At 39.9% G+C, this 27875-nt stretch overlaps 1 protein-coding gene across 6 annotated transcripts in view; it reads left to right on the top strand.

The window, feature by feature from the left end:
* The first annotated feature begins 2862 nt into the window (after window positions 1-2862).
* The window catches only part of LOC121522281 (mitogen-activated protein kinase kinase kinase kinase 4-like), a 149266-nt gene continuing 124253 nt past the window's right edge, over window positions 2863-27875 (top strand). For all 6 annotated transcript variants that reach the window (XM_041806472.1, XM_041806476.1, XM_041806475.1 and 3 more), the window contains exons 1-2: window positions 2863-3115; window positions 3382-3447. In XM_041806472.1, coding sequence (XP_041662406.1) covers window positions 3059-3115; window positions 3382-3447 — 123 coding nt within the window. In that variant the 5' untranslated portion in view covers window positions 2863-3058. The remainder of the gene's footprint in view (window positions 3116-3381; window positions 3448-27875) is intronic.

The raw sequence follows: 27875 nt of genomic DNA, 5'->3' as shown, positions 1-27875 counted from the left end.
AGTGATAGGGAGTCAAAAGCTCTTAAGTCCATCAAGCTTGTACTTAATTACATAGTTTGGCTAAATAAACGTAGGTACATACCCCCACTGCTAAACTGAGTGAGTACAGTCGACAGGTACAAGTGAGTGCAACAATATATAATAAAGCACCCTGTCTGGGTATCATCCTCTCCAACAGAACAGTGGAGCAGTGACAGCTATGCTGAAATATTTATTACTGTTTCCATTTCACATGCTCTAATTGTTTTGTTTCTGTCTGACAGACAGAGGGGGAGATGAAAAAAAGAGGAAGAGGAGGGGAGGATAGTAAATCAATTACTTTACAGTTTGATTTAGCTAACAGGTCACAGTGGATATTTCTGTTAAATCATTACATCTTTTACAAAGTGACCTTATTCAACTGAGGTCGAGCCAGTTGGGGGAATAAGTCTCACAATTAGTGAAATGGGGATCATCTGAGTGCAGTGAATGTGTCTGAAGTGATTGTAGTATAGAGACACCTATGTCTTGAAGGTCCATTCACTGGTTAATCAGTATTCCTGACTACCATTACACCATGAAGACAAAAGAACACTCCAAGCAACTCAGAGAAAAAGTTACTGAAAAGCACAAGACAGGAAATGGATCCCAAAATTTCCCAAGACACTGAATATCCCCCAGAGTTCAGTTAAATCCATCATCAAGAAATGACAGGAATATGGCACATGTGTAAATCTGCAGATCAGACCATCCTCACAAACTGACAGAGTAAGAAGTAGACTAGTGAGAGAGGCCGCCAAGACATCTATGACTTCTCTGAAGGAGTTACAAGCTTCAGCGGCTGAGATGGAAGAGACTCCGAATACAACAACTGTTGCCTGGGTTCTTCACCAGTCGAAGCTTTATGGTGGAGTGACAAAGAGAAAGCCTATGTTGAAGAAAACTCTGATTAAATCTGGACTAGAGTTCACCAAAAGGCATGTTTGAGACTCCATGAAGAAAGTTCTTTGGTCTAATGAAACCAAAATGGAGCTTCTTGGCGATCTTGTTTGGTGGACACCAAACTCTGCACATCACCAGAAACACATCATCCCCATTGTGAAGCATGGTGGTGGCAACATCATGCTGTGGGGATGCTTCTCAGCAACCAGCCCTGGAAGGCTTGTAAAGGTAGAGAGTGAAATGAATATGACAAAATATAGGAAAATCCTGGAGGACAATCTTATTCAGTTTGTAAGAGAACTACAGCTTGGGAGGTGATTTATTTTCTAGCAAGACAATGACTCGAAGCATACAGCGGAAGCTACAAATGTTTAAAAACAAGGGGAGTGTTCTGGAGTGGACAAGTCAAATCCCAGACCTCAATCCAGAGAATCTGTGGCTGGACTTAATACGGGCTGTTCAAACCCTGTGCAACCTGACAGAGCTTGAGCAGTTTAATAAAGATGAACGGAGTAAAATTGCAGTTTCCAGATGTGCAAGCCTAACTGAGACCTATCCACAAAGACTATGTGCTGTGATTGCAGCCAAAAGTGAATTTACTAAATACTGACTTGAAGGGGGTGAATATTTATTTAGCTTGTCTCATCAATGGACAAAAATGGGTGAAAAGTGGCAAGGCGAAAAATGGTAAAAATTGTAAAAATGGGCAAAAAAGATGCAAAAATTGTCCAGAAAATGGCAGAACATGGCTAAGTAAAGTTGTAAAAGATGTTGCAGAAATGGGCAAAAGGGGCAGAAAATGGCAAACAGGGCAGAAAGGGGCAAAGAGCAATTAAAAAAAAAAACTTGGCAGAAATGTGTGGATAAAGAACAGGATAAAACTTGGAAAAAAGTTCCAAAACAGTGGCATACAATGGGGAAATAGAGACAAAAAGACGTGGCTTTAATGGATGTAAAAATTGTTTAAAAATTCCAACAATAAATAATGTTAGCATCAGAACCCAATAATAGTTGACGCACTTTTCAGCTCCAGGATGGAGTAACTGTCAGCCAGGTTGCTAGTACCAATGCTACTGATCCAACACACACATTAACACCATCAATAAATCACAACTGGGGAGGGCTCATTCTCTGAGTTTATCAGGGGTCCAGCCAACTCTTTAGGTGGGCCTGATAACAGAGAGATTTGTACCAGAAAACAGTAAATTTAATCCCCAAATTCTGACTCTCCACTCTGGCACAAAGCCAGGCAGCTGTGCTCTGATCAGAAGCATTGTTTTTTTAATTTGAGAGGATTCTTGTGAGTGGGTGTGGCTTATGCTCATTCAGCAGACACACCCACACCATCCTAAAGTTGATTTTACCGCCTCATTTTCATGGTTTTGATGCTTAGTTATATAAGCTTAGAGATTTTTTCATGACTGAAATTTGGCCTGGTGGTTGAGAACACAGTGGCCTGTCATACAACAATCCAAAAATGAATATTTTTAAAAATAATTTTACAGGGACTTTAATATGTCCCGATCAGGCTTATGACTTCACTACTTATTAAAAACTCTTATGGAGTTGTCCATGTCCTTAATAACTACCTCTCTCCAGCCCGGCGCTCAGTATTTTTACATTTTTGTTACACACAGCCCATTTTCAGGAATGTAGGTCAATTGAATAACAGCCCAGCTAGGTTTAAATGCATTCACGTTCTCTGAGATTTTCTATTTTAAGCTCCCTCGTAAATGTTTAAGAAGGGAAAAGATTATGATTAGGATCCCCCAAAATTTTGGGTTGTCCCCCTCTGAGAGGTAGAGAAGGGGCGGAGACCGAAAAGAGCGAGAGGAAGAGAGACATATGTAAGGAATGAGAGGGAGAGAGGGCGGGGAATACTGGTAGAGAGACACTAGCACAAACAGGAGAGAGAGAGGGAGAGAGAGAGGGAGAGAGAGCTCCGGCAGTAGGTCGGTATGTAGCAGCAGCGGAGCTTCTGCCTGGGATTACAAAGAGGGAAAAAGCACCTTGGATAGAAAAATTAAACAAGCGGAATAAAAAATAAATCCACCCGAGGATGAGACACACACCGTTTAATTAAAGGAGACTAAAAACCCGCCGTTTTTCCTGCTAATTTATCACCTTTTATACGAAAATGGCGAACGACTCACCGGCCAAAAGTCTGGTGGACATAGACCTGGCATCCCTGAGGGTAAGAGCCTGTGATACGGACATTTTCAGAATGCATTTTATTTCTTTACAATCAGAAATCAATCCACAATAAAATCGTGAATTGCTCTGTTGTTGACACAGCCCTGCGGTGGCTTTTCTTTGTCTTATATCCGTTGGCATGGGGAGGCCAGTAAAACGGGCGCAGCCGGCTCTTACATCGAACGAACCCGATTGAAAATACTATATAGGAAAAATTAATCACATTTAGGCCTAATGTATCTTTGTGTTTATGCTTTTTAAATACAGGATCCAGCTGGGATTTTCGAGTTGGTGGAAGTAGTCGGAAACGGCACCTATGGACAAGTCTATAAGGTTGGTCTAAGCCTTCATTTCTGTGTATCTGTGCGTTTTAAAGCCTCATCCGAGAGAACAAACGGGCGGAAACTGGAGCCCAAACATGCATTTATGCATCTCTTCCCCTCGCACGGTCTCAGGAACACGTTTATTATAACACGTCCCCTCCCCAGCTTCACTTGGGACTGGTGCGGTCTGGACTGGATTATCTCTCTGATATCGTTTTGGCCTCACATCCATTCATTATTTTTTATTTTAGCGATGCAAACATCCTCCCAGGAGCTTCTCCTATTTTTGGTCCCTCCTCCTCCCTCATCTCTCCTCATCCACACCCCTTGCAGTCAAATATTCCTTGCTTTGCATTGCACTGATACGAGGGCCAACCCCATCCGTGCATCATGACAGCCTTTTCCACGCTGACCGACTTGTGCGCCATTGGGTGGGCGGTGTTTCATTGCGCATTTGTGCAGACCATTGCCCAGCAGGCCTTTTGCTGGAGTGGCTCCTTGCTGCATTAATGTGTAGGCCTAAGCATCCCATCTCTCCATACACATGCTCTCAGATAGTGGAAAAAGCAGCTGATAGAGACCTGGTGCTTGAGCAGCCCAGATTTCCGCCTACATTGCCCCCATCAGAGATGTGCAGCGACATCTTCCTGCTGTTGCCTGGAAGAAACTAGAGCAGAGGGAAGAGGAGCACTTGGATTTTCTACTGGGCTGTTATATGGATACTAATCTGCATTCACATTGTATTAGAACAATGGAAAAATCATATTTACATGGAAAATTAATGCAAAGGATCCTTTCATTTGGAATTGCATCCTGGACAGTACAAAACATTTGGTACCTACAAAAATTTTGGTGACTAACAATCAAACACTTCCCTTGAAATAATTGCTGCAATTTACTTTTCGGAAAAACCTGAGTTTGGTGGTACAAATGCATATAAATAAACCTGCAGATTCCTATAGTTGTTCCTTTTTTATTACAAGCATATAATGTTTGGCATTTCATGCATATAGGCCTACTACTTTTCCCAGGATAGAGTTGATTATGCAAAAGCCAAAACATCTAAATTCACCAAATAAGCCTTAAACTGTTACTTAATTACTGTTGACTTTGTTGGAAATCTCCAAGCTTTCTTTGGAATAAGATTACCAGTTGTACTTACTGCTCGGATTCTGACGCCAGCTGCTAATTATGTTAACTTCCATGTGACACTGAAGGCTGCACTAGTGTTATTGAGCCTGAGGTGTTTCTGCCACATCTTGGCATGAATACACCTGGAGAAAGTCGATACTGTGGAGGTGGAGAGTGGAAATGAAATCTTTCAAAAACATAACTCTTTCCTCAGGGTCCCATTTCTCCTGATATGCTTTCACATCAATCACAGGCCCCTAGATTGAATAGAAAAGGAAATGTGTCATGGCAGACCAGGTGGTTACAGCAGATATTGTTGAACAGGTAGTTAATAGAATATTGTATCATAATGGAGCTTTTGAAGGGAACTCTAATGTTACTGTGATCTAGTTGAGCTAAGAGAAGCATTTTGGTTCTGGGCTTCATAGAACCATGATAAAGTGACCAACAGTTTTAATTTCTAAACTGTGTCTAAAGCAAGTGACAGCCTCCACTGATGCCAGTGCAAGGTGCAAAAAACTAAATGTAGTTCCTTGAATGTCCACTTGAGGCTCGCTCTAGAAGTGCAAAAATTTTACATATCGATGCCAGTGACGGCAGAGGCCTGAGGCGTCATGTTTTGGGGTTTTTCCCCATTTGTTTGGGCCATTCTTGTCGACAAGAATCTCAAGAATGCTTTAACATATTTCATCAAACTTGGCTCAGATTTCAATCTGAATAGAGAAGAATTTGGAGGTCAAAGGTTAAGGTCAGTGGGCCTCATGTTTACCCCTTGTGTTCTAGGCCATTCCTGTGAAGGTACATAAGTATCCACTTGGACTCAGTGATGTTCTGATTGGGCTTTACAGGTCAACGGTCAAGATCATTAGGCCCCATGTTCATGCCCTTGTTTTCCAAGCTTTTTCTGTGAACACACTAAAGAACCTTTGACAGATTTTCATTCAACTTTGCATAAATATTCACCCTGACCCAAGGATGAACTGATACGAATTTGAATGTCAGAGGTCAAGATCATATTCATCTTTTTGTCATTAAGCAGACACATTCGTCCAAAACAACACAGTGATGGACAGATGTTTATGGCGGTAAGGAGGTTTAGGCCAACACTGGATAAAGAGCGTGCTCTGACTTGGATTGGAACCCCCAATTTCTTGTACCAAAGTAAACCACTGAGCTATCCAGCTGCTCATAGCTGTATGGTGTTACAGCATGATTTAGCAAACACCTTTGTCTAAAACAACGTATATCCGAGAGGTGAACAGATATTCATAGTGTTAAGGACCTTGCCAAGGCCTACATTTATAGGGTGTAAGTGCCCTGGGTGGGACTGAACCCCTGATTTCCTGAACCAGGGTCGATGTAGACCACTGACCATAAATGTCATGATATAACAGCCACTTTGATCAGGCTTTGTAGCACCTCTGCAGAAACCAGTTGGTGACATCTCTGAGATGACGTCCATGTTTTACATGGTCCATAGCTTGTGCAATAAATCAGCTATAGTCATGAAAACTGATCTAATGCCCTAGAGGGTTTCAGGAGCGTTCTGCTTGATATATTTTTTAAATTTTGGTGTTCATATGTGATAGCTGGCTATCACAAATCTTGTACCAATGTCTACAGTCTTCCAAGAAATTTAAAGCCAACCCAGAGCTCTGCACCGACCCCTGCATAACCATGGAGCATGAATGCTTCAATGCTTTAGCTGTGACATGTCATCCTTTAAAGCTCTGACAGAGTTAAAAATGGAAGCCTCTTGTCCTGTCAACATGGATGTGACTGTGTAATCTGCATCCAGAATCTGAACTCAAATCTGGTCAGAGATTTGTCTGCACAAGTCCCCTTGTGTCCACATGGACCCTTGCATGAGTCCAGATGTTATGGGAAGAAGACCTTCCTGAGCTTCCATCTTGAATGAAACTCACCTTTTCTCTGCTGTTTCTTTTTAGACCATTAAGAGAACACAAAGCAGCTCCAGGATTCATAAAGCATATATGAGGAGCCATTTTTGGGCCTTTAAGTGAGGTGTGAGATAGCAAAGCTGGAGGGGATGTTTCACCTGCTGTTTTATAACGAAGTGGTAATGCTGACAGTGAATCATCTTTGTTTGGCTGTAAACTCCTGCATGCATCAGAATCAGAGAGTCCTGGTATATGCAGGAGTTAGAGCAGGACTGTAGCTGGTAGCGGCTCGTGCAGGGTTATTTAACTCATGTACACAAGTGTCCGTGGGACATTCAGGGTCCAAAGTGTCTCCAGTTCTGCCTCTGAGAATTATAGGAGGGACCAGTAGCATCTAATCATTCCTCTGTTGAGACAAGTGTCACTTTGAATCAGAAATAACAGTCCTGGATGAGGAGAGCGGGCCTGAAGCGAGTCAAAGTGCTTGTCTGTTACCTCACAGTGAGAACAATGAAAGGTCTCCACATAATTGAGCACAGTGGCGGCTCTATGAGTGTGCTGGCCCTAGGAGAAAACAATGCGTCTGAAATCGCATCTTGATTTGCTTTACTTTGTTTATGTTCTGTTTTATTTGTGTCTCTCTGCGGCTCCAGGGAGAATGGCGGCCGCTGTAAACGTTTCATTAAAGCAGGGGACAAGTGGTTGTGGAAACGCTCAGATGCACTGGAACACAAATTAACCTTGACATTTTGAGTTTAGTTCCTCAGGATTCGATGAATCATAACCACGTGAGCCATGCGAGGATGAACTGAGCTCTGTTTTTGTCCTCGCAAACATCTGACCCAAAATTGTCCGTGTGAGCATGTTTGGGACTGCACATGTGCACTTGATCCTCAACACTCTGTGATTGGTCGGGCTTCCCAGGCTGGTGAATAGCTGCAGAGTGTGTTTCACTGAGGCTTGTTGCAGCTGTGTGCTCTGACAACAGCTGTGAGGGTGGAAAAATAAAATAGAGGGGGCTGGGGGAGGAAATGTGCTCACCCTTTAATCACCATAGTGATCCATCATAAAGTTCAGGTCATGATTGAGCACAGAAACTTTTACTTTCATGTTAAAACATCTGTCAGTATCTTACACTTCCAATTTCTGAACTCATTTTCCATCATCTATGAACATTTCAGCCATTAGGGCCAGCATTTCTTTGGGCTTTAAGTGGAGCCAGCACATATTTGGATAACTGGTATTCCTCCTCTGAATGTTTATTTACAGTCTAACGACCGACTTAAGAGGCAGAATTAAACTTTAGACAGGTATGAGTAGTATTTTTACCCTCACCTTCAAACATCTGTCTAGTTACAGATGTTTGATGCCATTTACTTCCTAAAACTAGACTTTAATATAGCTCAACACTGATGTACTTATGACGGTAGCAGATTTAACTGCACATTATTGGTGGAAAAGCAAAATTAAGTTGAGAGTTGGAGGGAAAAATATCACCCCCTCTTGTGTGATATTGCTTTTATATAACATTCAAATGACCACCATTTAAATGAAAACTGCAAAACAACTGTTAAACTTAAGAGGCTGCAGCCAAGTGCACATTTGAAGGCCGTTTAGCGTCAAAGGCTCTTCCAAGATTCAGCCTTCTTACCTTTTCCAACATTAGATCAGCCTGCTTAATTCCCCATTGCTCATTGCTCCCCCTACAGGCTAAACATTAATGAATTAAATAAAAAATACACAACAAAACAAAGGTATAGAAATTGAATAGAGAGAAAAAACGAAGTCAAACCAAATAAGAATTGAGATCTTTAGTCTATAGCTTCGTGGATCGCATTGACTTTTTTAGTTTGAACATTTATCCATGCTTTGTTGAAGCTTGTTAAATCTACATCTGCAGATGAATTAATTGACGATGATAATCAGGCGATTGCAAATTATTGTGTAAACGGTGCAGCTGATGAGGATGCCAGGCCACGTGGGCGGTGTTTAGAAAAGCAAAAACCAAGGCTCTCATTGCAGTTGGATTTGTCTATTCAGGCTGTGGAGACTGGGTCCTATGCAGGCTGTAGCCTTCGAATTGAGACTCAATAATTTTTTTGGTGCATCAGTTCAATTAATTCCATCCATCCGCTTTCTTCCATTAATCCAAGGCTAGGTCACTGTTGCAGAGATAGATGTCTGGCGCCTCTATGTTTCTAGCTCCTTCAGGGGGATTCCGAGGCATTCTCAGGCCAAGTGGGATATATGATCCCTCGAGCAAGTTCTGGGTCTACCCCAAGCCCCCAGCCTCAGCTGGCTCCTTTCAAGTTAAAGGAACAGTGGCTCTAATCCAATTTCCCCACAGATGACTGAGCTTCTCACCCTATTTCCAAGACCGAGGCCAGCAGGGTGGACCATGGAGAGACAGGCTGGCAGAGACTCTAGCTTCATATTGCTTTTATTACAGACACTAAACTTGGAGAGGAGCGAGCTTGCCTTTTACCTCATTACTGTTATTTCATTGTTTTTTAGTGTCTGAATGAGTGAACTCAGACTGAATTTGTCTGTCACAAAGCTCTCTGCTACACTAGCGCAATGTTTATGCCTCCTGTGTGCATGGATCAGCACCCTCAGTCTGATCTCTGATATGGAAACAAGATCAGTATTGCACCTGATACTGATACTAATATGTCTACCATATTCTTGTTTATTCTGAGTATTAAAGGTAGCTGGATCTGATGTTTAGGAAATTAATCTAAGAAAATGTACTTCAGTTTCCTTCTTCATATAAAACCTATTGGCTAAATGTAGAAGGTAAGAATTAAGAAGATCTAGGAAGTTGGAGACTGTTTTTGATTTTTTAATGAAACAAAATTTCAGGGTAAAATCAAAGCAATTCATTAAAAGTGTTGAGAACAAAACCACAGTAATTAATGTGGCAGCAATCAATAGGAAAACATAAAATCAGAAAGATATCTAAAGTGAAAGTTAAGTGAGTTCTTCATTTCCTTTATATGGCAGATGAATGGAGGTTAAAGAAAAACTCAATCAAAGCATTATAAAAGGGCAGAATGAATTTTGAATCCCCTAAGGAAAGACCACGCGCAGCATGTGGGGTCTGGAATCCCCCTTTTCTGAGGAAATGGTTTAACCCATTAGTGACTTGCTGAGTTTTTGACTCCCAGAGCTTCCCTCCATCAAACCGCAGCTGTAATCGTTTCCACCAGGCAGAGAAAAAGCTGCCTGTGGAGTTTATAAAATGTTCAAGATGAGCAAACAAATCAAACTTGTTGGATTTTTATGTAAAACTCTGGAGTTTGTTTGCCCTCTCTGTGAAGAAACAGAGGGGGGATGTTTGTGAGGAAGAAGTGAAACGACGGAAATCATCAGAATGCCGGGAGGAGAAGTTTGTGGCTTTTCTCTGATGGCTAGATTAGAAAACCACAGCCCTGGTCCTGTCGCTCTTTTATGTTTCCACATTTAAAGTCTCAGCAGTTTCTGGAAAATGACAACATGAGACATCTGGGACATATGGGCCTCTCCATATGTAATACACATAATTGCACTCTTCGGATAAATGGTGTGGATGTTGTAAACACTAGAATTAACTTCATCAGTCATGCCAAACATCAGTTTAACTATTAAGACCCTTTCTAGTGATTTTTACCCTTCAGAAACAAATAAGGTAACTATTTTCAGGATCATCTGATTAAATATGAAGTTTCTTAGTGTAAACTATGTAAAAATTAGTCAGTCATGTAGCTCACCATTTGTTCTTTGTCAAACTGTTGAAAACCAAAATCACATCAAAATGAGAGAATTTTATCCAGAAAATAGCACAAGTTTGTCACATTTGAGAAGCTTAATGATGTTAGTTTAACTTTAAACTTGCAAAGTTTTATTACTGTGTATGCAAGAATGAGGCTTCAACATTGCTGTAAGTATAGTCACAAAATCCAGCAATTATGCGAATACTTCTCCCATGCCCAATCAAAAAATAAAACAACCCTACCTCCCTATCTTGTCATAAACACATAAGAAATGTACCAAGCTGCTGCAAAATATCAAAAATATATGTTCATATTTTCTCTTGAAGATAATAAAAAACCATGAAAACAGCACTGTTAAAAAACTGTTAAAAATAACAGGCTTAAATCAAGACACCTTCCTCTTTAATTGAAATCTGACCTAAAAGATGCCTTATTTTCTTTAAATGAATAGAAATGTAAAATTAACAGGAATAAAAAGTAGTAAAGGATCAGATTCTATTGCAGGCGATCTTAGAAGGTGACTGAGCCTTGCATCAAATCCTCAGAGGAAGAATCTCTGCAGCATCTCTCTGATGCACTCTGCTGTAATCTCTGACTCCTACCCCGTCATTTCAGAAGCATTTGAGGATTTCTCTGGAGTCTTCCGGTTTCTTTTATCAGGGAAACTCCTGTGATGGATGTGGTGCACAATCAAAATCAAGATTCCAGTCAAACAACATAAAAAAAGGCTTGATTCTACCTTGCATCACAGATAGATGAGTAGTTATACTCCAAAACATCCTTTAAATGTTGGGGCTCTTTTGCCTTTATTAAGAAAAGACAGCTGGAAGATAGGAGGACACCAAACAGTGCAGAGACCGAGAATCAATCTTGTGACTTGTGCGGACTATAGCTTCTGTTCTGTTCTATTTTTCTTGCAAATTTATGATGTATGCAGAATTTTGCACTGAAATTAAATAAGATAAATGACTAAACTTATGTCATATATATAATATAGCTTACATTACCTCTGCTGATGATGTTGTGATCCTTGTGAAGAAACAGATTTTATAGATTAGGTTTGCAGCCTTACAGCTGCAGCTTGCATCAGCTGCAAGCTGGAAACATCTTTGTCTTGTTAGAATTTAAAAAAAAAAAAAAACAGTGTCATTTCTTATTTGATGAAAAACTCACATTTAAGAAGCTAGAAACAGGAAGTAAAATGAGGAAAATAGTAAACACATGCAAATAAAAACGACAGAGCACTGCCTCAGTGCAGTTTCACTTCCTCCTTTCCTTCTCATCATGCCTTTATAACATGAAAGATGATTGCTTTTTTCTGTTGCTGATGGAGTGAAGCTTGGCGTGGCTCTCCACCAGCAGCCTGTCAAGACTGTGATTTCCTCAGAGGAGATACGCTGCTGCACTTAGCTGGGTAAAAGGCAGATCTGTCAGATAAATGCATGTCTGGATGCTTTGCTGTTAGCTCTCTCTACTTCCATTTATCTTTAGCTTAGTCCACATTTAAAAATGCTGTAGCACACATATACTCAGCAGGTGGTGTTTCATTATATTATGTTTATATGTGACAGGTGTGGTTTAGAGCACATTAATAGATGAATCATGAGGACCAATAATAACTAGCCCCTACAGCTACAGACAAAAGCAAAATGGCATTTGATTTTCTGTGATCAATTCTTGATATGTCAGTTTGATAAGGCCATAGAAAGATATGTGAATTAAGGGAAATATCATAGCCCTTACCCATCTTTTAACACAGCCGCCTGTGGTCTAAATTTAATATCTATGCTGTGCTTTGGTAGAAATATGATACGGATCAAGAATCAGAGGAGATTTTTGACCATGTTTAAATCAGCTATAGACATTCTTTCTTAGAAGCTGGATTTTTTTGTGTCTCTTTAAATGCACTGTAGAGATGTATCGATAAAAAATATCAGGATGATCACCTAAAAACCTAAAATATCACGGTTATCATTATTATCATAGTACTGTTGTGATTTGCTGAAAATCTAAAAAAGTAGAGATTCATCATTTCAAATTATTTCATCAAGTTTGATTAAACACTAAAAACACTATCAATCAGCTTATACACATGTGGACAAGATTAATGAGTTTTCTGCTGATATTAACACAGATTTTAAAATTGGATCATTATTTTTAAGTAACAGGAGCTACTACAAAGTTTAGGTGTGCTTTTAATAGGCTTTTTGAGCAGAAGAGGAGCTGCTATAGCCAGTTAGAGTATGCTTCTCCAACGGTCTGAGCAGGGATGTAGCTAAGGGCCCCCCAGAAAGATAATTACACAGGGCCCCTCAGTCAGCCAGTTATGAATATTTCTGCAATCTAATTTATTTTGGAATAATAATTTTCTTATATAGGCTACATGAGCAGGATTTTTACTATGGTTCAATCAAATTGAGTATTTTCTGTATATTAGTTTGTGTTTATTAGCCTCTTCTCGCTCTCTATCCCTGCTTTCTTCTCCACTATCATCCTAACTTTCTCCTCTCCTCTAAGCTCTGCTCTCTTATGCAGCGCTTGAGGGTTGACTGTACCCTTTGGACATTTTTGAGGGAAGAGCAGGGGTTCCTTCGTATCTTATTTTACTCACAGGATAAAAAATGTAGTCTGTGACCTATTCATTTAGTTGCTTTTGATCAAATATGTGGCATGACATTAATTACTAAAGAAAAAAATTCAGGCTTCTTAAAGGGCCCCTATCTACAGTGGGCCTCTTTATTTCCCCCGTACACCTCAGTAAATAAACCTATGTATTAAGTTGAGATTATCCACGGTGATATCAAAGCGTAGTTATTGCTAATGGTTAGCATGATAGCTGTGGGAATTTTTGTCACAGTTATCACTGATACCAGTGACTTTGAATATCACCAAAGGAAATGTATATGTAGAGCTATAAGAAACCCATAGAGCTGCCCACCTCTTCCATCTCCATTGTGTTCTACTTATTGCAGCTCTCTGAGGATCTATTAATAGTTTGGCCTCTGCTCTGTAAAGTGGTGGGACTACAAAGCTGTCAGAAGGAATAGACTCATGCAAAGCTGGCTCACCGACCTTCCGGCTATTCAAACTGGAATGTACGTCGTGTCTGCTGTGACCTTTCACGGAACAGGAAGTGAAGTATGACCACGACTGAAAAACAACAACAGAAACGGCAGTCGGTAAAACGGCTTCTCTGGCAGGAACTTTCCTCCTCAGTCTGAGCCGCTGTTATCTGCTCTGACCTTTCCAAACAGAAGAAGTGGAAGCTCGGATGCTGATAGCAGCAGGAACTTCACTTTGCCGTGATTTGTGATGCAGAAGTTGTTTGGCTTTGTGTTCCTGAGCGGGGCTGAAACTAATCATTGTTTTCAGAGTGGAAGAACAAATACAGACTCTTTCAGTGGAAAGGTTCCCCCCGAAACAGCAGTGACCTGGCAGATATGTAAAAATATCATCTGAGATTAAAGTGAAAGTCCTAAATCCTACATTAAAACTAGATCATGATTGAAGTTCTGCCATTCTTTTATTGACTTTTGAGCCAGCTCTTCAGACTTGAAGGCTTGAAATGTCACTTGGTTGCAAATAAATGCTTGAAATGGGAGCTCATTGGTGTGTTGACTTCTCCTTTTCTTCATACCTGATAGCTCAGACTGCAAATGGAGATAATCTGGGATGCCTTCATTTTGATTGGTTTGGTTGGTTGTGCCACGCACCGATAGCCGCCCTGCCAAATGACATGATCATACAAAAGTATGTCGATGCAGCCTCACTCTGAGTGATGGAAATAGCAGCTCTTTCTAGAGATCCAGACTTTTGCCTCAGCTCAGTAATAAGATCCAGATTTTTGCCTCCTAAATGGCTCTTTATTTGGTATGATTGTACCTTTTTATTGTTGTAAACAACAACAACAAAATGGAAAAAAGTAAACCACATTCCCTACAGGATTCATTAGGTACTTAATAACTACAAAAACAGCAGGAAAGATTATACTTGGATGATATATGAACTTCTACTACAAGTGGTATGAATTTAATAGTTATAAATAGATGATTAATCTTACATTAAGGTGACATTCTTCATACTTGTGTTAATGAGTGTTTTAGCAGTGACCAGCTCCGCCTGCTAGCTTCACTTCAGCTAAAAATAAGAGTCAGAGCCTCAGTCAGTATCTGGGTCACGTTCTTTGATGCTCTCTGTGTGGACTGATGCAGTGACACTGCTGCTGCTGCTGCTGCTGCTGGTGATCCTCTGTGGACACGCTCATACATCAACAGCAGGATTTCTAGATGTGGTTTAATGTTTGTAGGCTTTTAGACGTGTTTTTACCATTTTTGATTTTACATGGTTGCCAGAGAAAAGAGACGCGTGTTGAATAACAGGTCTTTTAGAAAGGAGCTCTTTCTTAGATGCTCATTGTTCTTTGATTTAGAGGAGGGTGGACTATCATTAGGCCAAAGGGGTTAATGTTGTGTTGTTAAAGCATAATGAGGCTGAGTGGAACTAATTTTCCTTCCTTGATCATGTCGTGACTGGGTGTGATTCACAATGACTGAGCTTTATTTAAAGAAATGGATTTTATCTTTGCCAAGTGGTGGTTGGTAGACTGAGTTTGAGGCGTGTGACACTCTTTGACTCTTTTCTGTCTGAGAGCTCTATTCAGTTCAGGAAGATGTTTTTTCTTTCCATTTAAACCCTTAACTCAACCTGCAATGTGATTCTTCCAGATTCATCTGGAATTAACAGGTTTCCAACCTGAAAAGTTCACCCTAAAGTGTTCATGACAGGCACCCAGGTCCATGTTAGACCACCTAAATATCTATATATGCCAACCATTATTTTATGCTTCTTTGTCATCCATGTATAAATGATTGTAAGGTCTACTGGAAAGAAAGAAAAGAGAGCGGCATCTGCTGTTATGTCCCCCCTTAAATGCAATGATTGTGATGCAACGCCTCATGTAAAATACAAACCATAGTATTAATTACTTTGTGCATCTAGTTGCTGCTGATACTTTCTGCACTCTCTTAGGTTTGTTTTGCATTTTTGTCATTATCAGTGGAATCAGATTGAAGGGATAGCCTACATGTACAACAAAAGTTGTGTTGTTGGGTTGTCTTCAAAAGGCTGCTGTGATAAAAGTCCCAGGAACTCTGCAGGGCTTAAATAATGTCTAAACAAGCACTCTTTATTGCATTTAATTTTGTTAGAAAATATGCCAGAGGAACATGAAAAGAGATTTGACAAGATCCTTTTTCAGTCCTTCTGATTCCTGCCTATGTTCATTACCTTATCTCATGAGCCACAGACTGAAATACTGAAAACAATACGATTCCCAGTGCAGTTTAAAAGGATTAATACCATACCTTAACAGGTGTGTCTTTAACTGGCTCTTAAAATCTCTAACAGAGTTTAGAGCCCAGAGACTGTGGCGGAGCAGTCCTAAGTTTTGGAGCTTTTGCCTAGATGGCTCTTTTGCCTTGAGTCTTTAGGTGTGTGCAAGAAACCGGCATTAATTCAAAAGTGTTTGACCCTATGGGGGCAGGTTGTCTGGTAGCTGTAAATGATTTCAGACAGGTAACCGAGAGCTAGACCACGCAGGAATCTGAAGGTGAATATGAGAATTTTATAAGTAATCCTGCTGTGTGTGTGGAGCATGCCAAGCATGGACTCTGTGGATTGTTACATGTAAGGGAATGATAGCCAACCAGGAAGCAAGCTGACTGATGGAGGAAGCACAACAAACACAGCCATGACAGAGCTAGTAAACACAGGCATAAAGCCAGATGGAGGACTGACTTGATTATACAAATTCAACAAGCTTTATTTGCATAGAAATCAATTGGTTTCTTTGCCAAAGCAATTTACAATTTATAACAAAAATTACAGCAGAAAAAAAAAGTGTTAGTTCTAGATGGGGTGGGCCATCTGTGCCCCAACAAACCATATTTGGTGTAACAATCGTGCTATCCCAAGGCAACTAAAAGTTTTGGAATAGTTTTAGTAGTCATTGTTGAGCAGATCACATAAGCCCCATTAGTTTGGCTGAAGTTGTTATAAAAACAGAACTACTATGGGTGCAGATGGCCTACGTCTGGCATGTGGCTCCTTTCCTGCAAGCCCCCCCCCCCCACTCTCTTGACTGTGTTTCTGACTCCATCCACTGTCTTCTGCAAATAAAGATCCAAAAATATATATCTTTAAGAAAAAAAAACTAATTTCAGTGGCTGTTAGTCCACTAAACGCATAGAAATCTTAATTTCTTCATTATCATCATGGAAATTGATGTACAAATTTAGTTTATGATAAATTACTGATATTACACCTTCTCAGTAATCTAAAACCAGAGAATATTCAACACTTTACTTCCTATGTGATTAAAAAATTAACGTGTTATCATGCTAATAATGCTATGATCACGGGAGCTTTTAAAAGAAGCTGTAGTCAGAAAAGGTTACAACTCTGATAAGAACTATCTCATCAAGTCTTTATTACCAGCTTGTTTTCATCACCTTATTTTCTGTCTAACCTGCTCTTGCAGCCACTTTTTTTTTATCTACATGTAACATCTGACAACATCCTTCCTGGATGAATGTTTTTCTCAGCAGAAGGCAGCAGTGTGGGAAGAGGCTGCTATAAAGATCATAACGCTTTAGTTTTACTTTTTGTAGACACAGGAAGAATGCTCAGTTTCATCCTCCTCCTCCATCAGCCCACCCACCCACTCAGGCACGGTCCTGAGCCAGGATAGAAGATGGAAAAACCTATTCCTCCTCTTCCCCGTAGACTCAAAGCCCATCCTCGGTGAGGAATGTACAGGTCAGGCTGCAATCTGGAGAGGAGAAAGAGGAGAGGTGTTGGGATTAAGAAGTAGGGCTTTGAAATGAGGGGAAAAGAGCAGCAGAGGAAGGTCAGCATCCACCCTCTTTCTTAGGCCTTGTCACATGTCTGTGAGGGTTGAAGAGGAGGAGGAAGGGCTTGGATGATGGAAGGCACCATGTTGGCTGTAATCCCTCAGCATGAGACGGCACACGCTGGGAGGAAGAGGACAGAGAGATCTGGATAGAGGAGGAAATATTAAAATCATCCACCAGCTGCTCTTCATCTTCTGCCACTTGTCAAACACTTACATGTTTTTAAGATGTAATATCAAAAATTAAGCTTGAATTTTAGCTATTTTTATAACTCTGTGAAGTGTTTTATGACAACTTAATCTAGACATTAGAGTGTCTGCAAACTACTGGCTCCACCACTTCTTATAATTTGGGTAGAAGGACTGTTTGAGTGTACTTAATTCAGCCATTTTGGAACCTTTTTTTAATTGAATGAGCTGCTAATTTCCTTCTAAGTAAGAGATTTGTTTTACTATGAAACATAAGGCTGTTGAAAGTGGTACAATATCTATTTAATGATCAATATTATGTAAAGTACAGAAACTTAAACATCTGTTCCATAAGGCAAGAATGTTGGAGAGAAATGGGTCCATCAAAACTGATGAAAAACTGTTCAAATTGCACAAAAACATTGGCAATTTTTCTTTTTTTCCTCTTATTTTACACATTTTCTGGTGGGATTTGCATACTTCTGGGGCATTTAGGGGTTAGTGGAACATCTATCAAAAAAGACTTTAAACCATTATGAGATAAAGGAAATTCCAATTGCTATATTGATCATATAAAAGCTGCCATTTCACTTTCAATATTCTCCCAGTCCGTGCTAAATGGCCAATGTTAAAATCTAAAACCCAGACAGGAGTGTCTTGCTGATACTGCTACAAAAGATCATCATAATTAACAATATTTATCCCTTTTTATCATTTCTGCTCCATGTCTGCTGGCTCATGTTAGTATTGATGTAAAATGCAGAGACGGTATGAGATAATGTGAGGTTGGATGGAGCGATGGATGCAGGCAGACAGTGCAGACAGATGGCCTGTTTTTGTGACAGTGAGGCAGTGATGCTGAAAAAATGTGGAGGGTATTAACTGCTCCTGACTGTCTGGTGTGTAAATTTAGATGATATATTATCATCAAAGGGACAGCATAAACCAGCTGTTATGTTTTAAACCAATACACATTAACTACTGAATGGATATTGAACCTCAGTGCAGACTTAAATATGTTATTTTATTAAAATGATAAAGAATATAAGTAAATACAAAGTATAGCTATTAAAAATAAGACTACATCTGTAATGCAACTGAATTGAATGTAAACATTTTTCAGTGTCTTTCTCCGTCAGTATACTCCCCTTTTGCATCGACACGCTGGTGCATTCAGGTCCTTCAATGATCATCAGGTGATTAGGGAGGATGATCAAGCTTTGTGATTTGTTTTTGGGCCAGAAACTGCTTTACTGTGAGCACAGTGTGGTTTTTTCTCTGTTGTTCTGGAACCTGTTTGTAAGTGTTGATTTACCGCTGACCTTCCTGAAACCCACTCCTCTAAAATGATTTCCTTAATGTCAAAGAAAACCATCAACATGGTCTTGCATTTGGACTTGCTTTGTTGTTCTTCCTTCATCCTTGGTGATGATGGTGTTTTCCAATGCATTTATCACAGGATCGTATTGTAAGATCCAAGATTCATTGCATAATCAGTCCTTAAAAAAATGGGGTTCTCTCAGTTCGTTCCAAAATGTCCCTAGAAAGTTGTTTGCATTTCTCCTTTTGATCAGGAATCAGAAGTTTTGGGAAAACTTTCGCACACACTTTTGCTGAACTGGATTCCCGAAACACCTTAAAGCTGTACTAAGTGATTTATTTTTAGTATTGTATGCCCACAAAAACAACACAACCCGTCAGGGTCTTATTATTAAAGTCATCTAACAGTATAACACACTTCTGCAATGCCTACTCCTGCTGCCCTCTCACTTGAAGAAAACCAGCAGGGGACGATGCTCCAGCCAATGAGGAGGCTAGCACTCACAGCCAATCATGGCTCAAGCCAGAGGGAGCATTCTTATTGGCCGCTGTAGTAGGTGCGCCTCCGCCTCTCAGCTCAGTGAGAAGTTGATACAATGGCGGAGTTACCAGTGGTGGTGATGAAGTGTTTTCTTGCCTGTACTCTGCTCCGCCCATTGATTCCAGTGGAAAAGCAGAGCAAAATCACTCCACGAGAGCTTTGCCACCATCAGTATTCGATTCAGCGGACATGCACATCCATGAGGAGGTATGTGAGGAGGGGGGCGGAGCTACAGAGCTCAATCACAGAGAAGAACAGGAAGGGAGGGGGAGTAGAGTTGATTCTACACAGCTCTCATCGAATGTTGCATACTCAAGCTTTAACTGGCTCCTTTGGACAATAAATTAGGCTTCCATCATCAGCAGGAGAGCATCTTCAAACACAGCCAGTGGTACTGCTGCTAGAAACTGACAAACACCCTCCTAAGGCATTTATTATAAATATACACACATTACTCAGATGTTTTGATGGTAATTAAGGGGATGCTATGGCTATATTTTAATACAGCACAATAATATGGTATTACTGCCCGAACTTATTGAGTTTTCCAGCCAGCCTCTCTGGTGATTAAATCACTTTGTTTTTTCTTCCCCTTTTCCCTCTTTTACATCTTAATCTTTTGTCTTCTTTACAGTCAAACACCTCCATAGTCAAATTGCTTCATAATATACCCTAAAGGTAGTGTTTAATACTTTTTTCTGAAGCATTTTCAGTCACATGTGGCTCATGTTGGTTTACTTAAGTAAAAAAATAATAGTGCCTTTCAGTGCCAGTAACAGTGCAAGGTATCTAGGTCGGCCTCCCACTGTGAACAACAACAGAAACCAGAAGATTCATATCCACTTCTCTTGGCCTTTGCTGAAATATATTCATCCTAGTCATGTCTGAAGTAAAACTGTTCAGCTTCAGTCATTCCTGTTGTATATCACAATGCCTTCAAGTGTCTAAACTCTTAAAGCTAAATGCCTGAAATGTAATTTTGAAGCTGAGGTCCTGGGGTTGTTTCTCTGAGTGAACAGGCTGTTGTATGACTTGGCAAGAGGGCGATTTATAGTTTATTAGATTGATTATGTCTCCTTTTACAAACACGCTTCTCTTTGTGTTTGCTCTTCTTTTCTGCAGTCACACCAACAAGCAGACAGACTGATACACAGTAATGCAATTCTCTTTTTAACTGCAGCCTTGCATTAATGCTGTGTAATGTTAAGAGTTCCTATAAAGTTGATTTTTCAGATTCAGGTTTTCTTAATATTTCCTGTATGGTACATCAATCAGTCTTGCAAAGCTGCTGATCATTGAACACTTCTCAATATTAGCTGTCCACTTGAGCAAAACTGAAGTCCAGATGGTGATTTGGCTTCAGAGAGCTTCAGGGAAATGTTGAGAAGAGCTGGCTAGTATCTGGACATGTTCAGTTATTTAAGAGGTTTTTCATCAGACTCAATCATTAGCTCATGGTAACAATAATGTCTTTTAAAGCTTGGAATTAGTTAAATTGATGTTCCTCTGAAAAGCTGAGTCATGTTAGTGGAAGCCCATTTGGTAGAGACATCCCAGCCTTGAACAAAGGAATACCACAGTGAAGCTACACATTTTGTCTGGCTAAATCATTAAAAACTAGACTCAGAGAGCGCAGACCTCCACCATTAGCCCTATCTCCCAACAGTGAAGAATCCTTTAAAAAATTCCTGGATCTGTCCCCGTGTGCCCCCCACCACGGCATTCGCCAATTACTCCCTCTGTAGCGAGAATACTCACTGTTCTGTGAGTATTCTCGCTACAATTCGCTGTCTCTCTCTCTCTGTTATGCTCCGACTCGTCTCCTCGACCGGGCGTGCGTCTTTCAAACTCTATAAACTCCAAAACTTTCAATAGAAACACACCCAAAGTGCTGCTGGGATTAGCCCTATCTTCCAATAGTACAGAATCCTTTAAAAAATTCCTGGATCCAGACGGTAATCCAGATCAGTCCCAAAATCTAATCAGTTCTTCCTTATGCCATTTCTGACATTTCCTGAAAATTTCATCAAAATCTGTACACAACTTTTTGAGTTATGTTGCTAACAAACAAACAAACAAATGAACAAACAAACAAACAAACCCACCCGTTCGCATAACCTCTTTGGCAGAGGTAATTACATGTTTGCCAAGTAAGTAGATATTAAGACTAAAAATCCATGTTGGCTGCTCTGAAAGTTTGATGCTTCAACTAAATGCAAGTGCTGCAATGCTATGGTCTGTAAGGTTGACTGGAAAGTCTTTATTCTGGCCAACTTTTATCGTTTGGTTAGAAACCACAGTATATGATGACTTTGTCTTTGTCTGACTGATTGAATTGCTAATATTTACCAAATTAATGGAATCACGAAGCTATTAAGCTATTTTCCAATGAAACCAGCAAATACCTGCCTCATGGTCATACAGGAGGTAACTCAAGGGAATTTCGGATTCACCATTTGGGAAAAACACAAATTTTTACCACATTTTATGTCCATCAATCCAAGATGTTAAGGATGAGGTCAAATTTGACTCTTGTGTTCTAAAACTACAGGAAAAGAGAACCCTGTTTGAGTTCATTAAATCCTCTTGGAACCATGACATTTATTGGAAAACACAATAATCAATTATACTGTTCATCAGGGAACCACGAAGGTCAGCACCAATATTTACACCAATCTGAGTATTAAATATTGAGAAGTTCCAAAGCAAAGGTGGAAGTTTCTTGCAGAACTGCTTTTCCTAGCAATCAGTTCAACAAATAAGTAGACATTCAACTCCAAACTGCATGTCTTTTATTGTGGCAGTTGAAGAAAACAGCAAAGAATCCTAAAAGTTCTATGGTTCATCATCTGGGGATCATGAAAACTTGAACTAAATTTTTATCAGTCAGTTCAGTGGATATTTAGATATATTGGATAGGGTATAGGGAAATTTAGGGAATCGCTGTGTCCTGAGTTTATCCCATAGACTGTAGAAAGAATTGGACACACCCCATGTGACGTCAGTCGTCAGCTTACAATAGGCGGACTCAAACGGCTTTTGAAGCCAATCTGTGGACGCTTCCATATTGAAATTGCAGTCTCACCCGAACTTTGCCCGCTCACTAAGCGCGACTTCCTGTCAGCCTGCTAGCTAGTATTCCGGTTGACAGAAATGGAGCCTCTGCCTCCCGAACTATCTGTCAATCAAATGAGACAGGCCAATCAGCTTTCATCCTAGATATAATCCAAATGATCGTGGTGCAAAAAATCCCCCCCCCCCCCCTACAGTGGGAGTGCAATAAGACACTAGCTAATGAGACACGTTTGGTGTTTTGAACCAGGCCGTAAACCAGTTTATTCTGTGTGTCAAAACTGGCTGTTTAACATGTGTGCAGACGGGACCTCCGGTGTTCCTGCAGCCAGCCTCAAGTGGACACTCGTGATATAGCAGTTTTTTACACTTCCACATTGGCTTCATTTTTCAGGACCGGAGGTTGCCGCTTGGTTTATGCTCTTGAGACCATGACTGTCTTTGCAAAATATCACTGCAGTCTATTGAACTCTTCGACAGGAAACCATGGGAAGATATTGAACACGGAAGAGCAAATTTTTTTTATGTTGCCGAAAGCAGAAAAGCAGGCAAGGATAATCAAATTTTTTATGACTGATCTTGTTGGAGCCATTAATATCTGTACCAAATTTCATTCAAACTGGTTCAGCAGATTTTGGAATAAATCAAAGAAAAAGGGGAAACTTGAGGTTTTTTTCTCAGTGCCTTTCTGTTAATGTTCATATTGATACCACAGTGGTGTAAATTAAGTGTCTCGATCTGTTGGTTCACATTGCAATGTGGCTCTGTGAGAGCTCAAGAGAGCAGAGCTAAGTGGGAGCTCCACTTAGACAAACAGTCATGGAAATACATCTATATCTGAACTGCTCTGCTTGGTCCAATGATACTATCTCCGGCTCTGTGATGCCTTTGTGACTACCTTCAACGCTGGTACAATGAAACAAAATGACAAACAAAAAGTGATTTATAACAATATGATAACGTTACTATGTGAAACATTAACATACGTTTCCAGACGACACGATACAGTTCATCATGAGAGTTGCTATACGTTTGATTACAATACGATACGTTATGATACAAGATGTCAGGATATGTTACAATATGATATGATATGTAAGGATACAATTTGCCACATTATGTTGCGTTTTGTTATGGTACAATAAGCTATGCTATGACGTTACATTTTGTTACAATACAGTATGTTATGATAGTATACGAAATGACAAGATACAATACAATACTCAAGTAAATGACATGAAATGATGTGGAAAAAACAATATGATGCACAACAAAGCAATATGATACAAAACATTAAGTTACAATATGAAATGTACTTTAGGAAACAATAGGAAACAAAATGAGACCAAATGAAACAGAACTACATGACATGATACCAAATGATATGAAACAATACAAAATGAAGCAAAGAGATGAGATGCAACAAAAAGATTTGAAGAGATACAAAACCATATGCTACGACATGAAACTATATGTTGCAAAACATCACAGAAATAAAAACTATGCGTTACAATACACCACAAAGTGTTACAATACGAAACGCTACGAAACACTATGATATATGAAATAGTACACTGCCAAACAATATGATGCAAAATTAAGGGAAATTATACAATAAAATGTAGTATAATATCCCTTAGGGATGTTTTGTACTGTAGTGTTGCACACATTTAGGTACCATTACGGTTCAGGATGCACAGTTGCATTGGTTAAACATCAGTATTGGCCCTTTTTGAAAAATACCAGCCATCTGCAAGTAATTTTTTGTATAAACTGATGTCAGTGGCAGATGTTTACCTGTTATGTTGTATCATTTTAATGCTGCCATCTAAAACAACTAAAAGATTATATAGAGATTGATTATTGGGCAAAGGACTTGCTGAACAAACAAATCTGTGCATCTCTAATGACTGTCAAATCAATTAAGACTGTAGAAACAAGAAGTCTACATATAAACAAAGGCACAGACAGATGAAAACTACCAATGATAGACTTTGACCATAACTGTGCACAAGATTTTCAAACCTGCACAACCATACAGCCTTCAGAAACATAATCTAAAGGCATACAAGCATAGTGAAAATAGTTGTATCTGTATTGCAGTAACATTAGTAACTCTTTAAAGATTTAAACTCCAAACTAATATCATCCTCAGTAAACACTAGTAAAAATCCCTCCTCTGGCCTCTTTGTCAACATAGCATTATAACAGTGGTAATAAAAACAAGAGAAAAGTCCTACAGATGTTTTTTAATGTGGCTTTTTGTTCATGATCTGGAGGTACTTGTACTTATAACCAGATGGCAATCAGCAAATCCAATCTTCCACTTAAAGCTGCTCTACAGACTAATAAAGGAAGAACTAGAGGAATTTGGTAAGTGAGGACACATTAGGAGTACAGAACTGCACTTGATTTGTATTTAAGGATAATTTTCATAGCATGCATCGTGATGAATGAGTCTTTCATTTTCCTTCCATTGCTGGGTTTGAGCTCAGCTAAACAGTCATGAGAACACTTACTCACTCAATCACATTTCCAAGGACGGAGCATCAGTCATGCGTGCCCTGGGTTTCTGGAAGGGCTTCATGCCTCTCTCTCTCTCTCCCTCGCTTTCATCCCAGGACTCCACCCTTATTGATTTTCCACAGCAGTAGCTAGCCTGGTGTACAACGGCCCCTTCATTCTGTTATCTGTGACCTGCTCCTGCCTGATAAAACCCAGTGAAAGCCTCTCTGTTAAGAGCCAAAATGGCCGACTCATGGGCGCTGCGTGCACTCAGTTAGGAGTTTGGGCTGGAATCGTGCGTGCACGTGTACCTGATTAAATATATTCAGTGGTGATGCCCTTTCAAAGAATCCCAAATTAAAGGTTTTAAACATGCCATTTAGAGTTTCTATTTATCTATTACGATCTCATGGTCCTACTATCTCCTGCTTATTGTAGGTTATACTTTTATGCATTGAAATCTGTAGCTGTAAAGTCATCAGAACAACCCACTGAAACTACATTTTGTTGACTTTTGTGAACTGTGGATTGCAAAAAAAAGTCTATTTTTTGCCTTTCAAGCCAATAAGAAAAGATGATTTTGATGTCCAGTTACCTATTTCTAATTTTCTGTCAAATGCAAAAACGTCTTTAGCAATTTAGGTGAATGTAAAGAGTAATCCAGCTCTAGCATAGAAAGGAGCACAATTTTATGAGTCCCTTTGCCATGTAAAATAGGTCAAAAGCCTTTTGGATAAATTAATTTAATCTGATTATATTAGCCTTTGCCATGTCATTACTCAGGACATATCAGTCTTGGACAGACGTCCATTTTAATATAGCATTATTGATTTGAATCATGCTAAGCTGGTTTCCCTGTTTTTTTTGTCCACTGCTGTAATCGATCTGAGCAGTTGCTGTTTGTCATGTATCGGCTGCTGGACTGTTTGTGTGTAAGTGTGCACACATGCACAGCTCCAAACAGATAAATCACTGCCTGCAGTCTGCAGTATCAGGGGGATTGTAGTCATTTAAAGTCTAAGCTTGCATCCGAAACAGTATACACTCCACGACATAATCAATATGTGTACCACGGCACCAAATACACCATATGGACAAAAGTATTCAGCTGCCAACAAAGACTTTAAAGACCTATACATATACCCTAATATAGAGTTGGTGCTTCTTTTGCAGCTGTAACGACTTCCACTCTTCTTGGAAGGCTTTCCACAAGATTTTGGAGTGTTTCTGTGGGCATTTGTGCCCGTTCATTCACTGATGTAGGATGAGAAGGCCTGGCTCTCAATCTCCTTTCCAGCTCATCCCAAAGGTGCTCCATGGGGTTGAGGTCAGGGCTCTGTTCTTCCACACCATCGTTGTTTTGTGTCCCATGACTGGGACACAGTCATGTTGGAATAGAAAAGAGTGTTTCCCAAAGAGTTGACAAAAGTTGGAAGCATAGCATTGTCCAAAGTAATTTGGTGTGCTGAAGGATTAAGTCTGGCTTCAATGGGAATAAGGGGTCGAGCCCAGACCCTAAAAAACAGCCAGTGGATGTTCAAAACTCTTCCGCTATAGAATCAGCAGAGTGTTGCAAAGTGACTGCTAAAGCAGATCATACGCTTTAGCAGTCGTTGACCCCTCTCTGTGATTTTAAAAGGTCTTTTGCTTCTTAGCTGCGTTGCTGTTCTTCCTAAATGCTTCCACTTTCTAGTAATATCACTTACAGTTGACTGTGGAATATTCAGCAGGGATGAAATTCAACAAACTGTCTTACTGCAAAGGGGGCACCCATCACAAATGTTTGCAAATGGAGACCAAATGGCTAGGTGCTTGATTTTAAACACATGTGGCAACAGGTCTGAATTAAACACCTGAGTTCAATAATTAACAGCTGTGGCCAGATACTTTTGTCCACATAGTTCACCTCTGGTTGGATGAGCAGCATGCTACCAAACATCCACATAAGTTTGAGGCTGTAAATGAGTTACATGGGTCAAAATTTATACCACTGTAATGTCAGCTCTTTCCAGGAATAGTACTGTATTGTGATATTAACTAAATTGAAAAGGACAACACATCTAAATAAATATTCAGGTGTTATAACCCCCTTCTCCCCCGATAAGCCTGTGATGATGTACCCAAGTCATGTTTGTGCATTAGATCTCAGAAAAATTATTTTGTAAGTCTGTTTATGTTCAGTTTTTTGTAGCTACACCTGTAGTTTTAAGTTTCATGTCTCTCCTGTTAAAGTGCATGCAGCTACTGACAACAGCACAATTGTGGGTGTCCACATTAAAACATTTGAACAAAATTAGAATTGTAGACTTTTATTGTGAAGAACTTGTCTGAAGTAGTGTGTTTATCTTTGATTTAACTTAGCTTTGGAGGCAATTGCCTGGGGCCCTGGACTATCAGGGGCCCGGTGAACACATAATTAACTTAGCCCTTCCTCCTGCTTGGCCTGCATTCCATTTTTTTTTCCAATTTTAAGGCTTGACAAAGTCATTTGAAGCGTGAAATATTAAGCAGAGTCAGTCGTATTAAAGGGGCATAAAAGCCAGCAGTACCATTATTGACCAAGTGTTCTTTTGCATGAGATATCTTTTAATAGTTTTTTTTTTTTTTTTTTTTTTTTTAATGCATACGAGCAGCAACATTTCTGAAGCTGAACCATTTATGCTTTATCAGTTTATTGCTAGATAGTTTGTGAAAGACATCACTGATCCTGGGAATATCTACGTTACTGCAAAGGCTTGAGTTTCAAGTTCTAGATTTGTTTTACAGATCTTATTGAAGTATCTGTAACTTCTTCCCAGACCTTCTTGTGAATGTCTCTGACCAAATGCTGAACCTGTGTCACTGAATAAGAAGTACACCTAATGGTCTGACATCTAAATGAACGAGCCACTCCTGTTGGCTTATTAAAGCCCCTCCCCCCCTCGACACACGCCAGCTAACTCCCAGCGTCTGGTCCAGACTATTAATGACAGTTGTCGGCCTGTCTGAGCTTCTGCGGTTTAAACGGGTGAACACGGTGGACTCTGATGTATGTGCGTGTTTGTGTGTATCGGGGGGTTACTGTATGGGTGGCCATCTGGAAAGGAGAAGCAAAGCTGCTGTTGGAGGGTCCATGAG

This window comes from Cheilinus undulatus, linkage group 15 (assembly GCF_018320785.1).
Source record: "Cheilinus undulatus linkage group 15, ASM1832078v1, whole genome shotgun sequence".
NCBI classification, from domain to species: domain Eukaryota; kingdom Metazoa; phylum Chordata; class Actinopteri; order Labriformes; family Labridae; genus Cheilinus; species Cheilinus undulatus.
The sequence above is the reverse complement of the archived record's forward strand: the minus strand, read 5'-3'. Positions and strand labels throughout refer to the sequence as shown.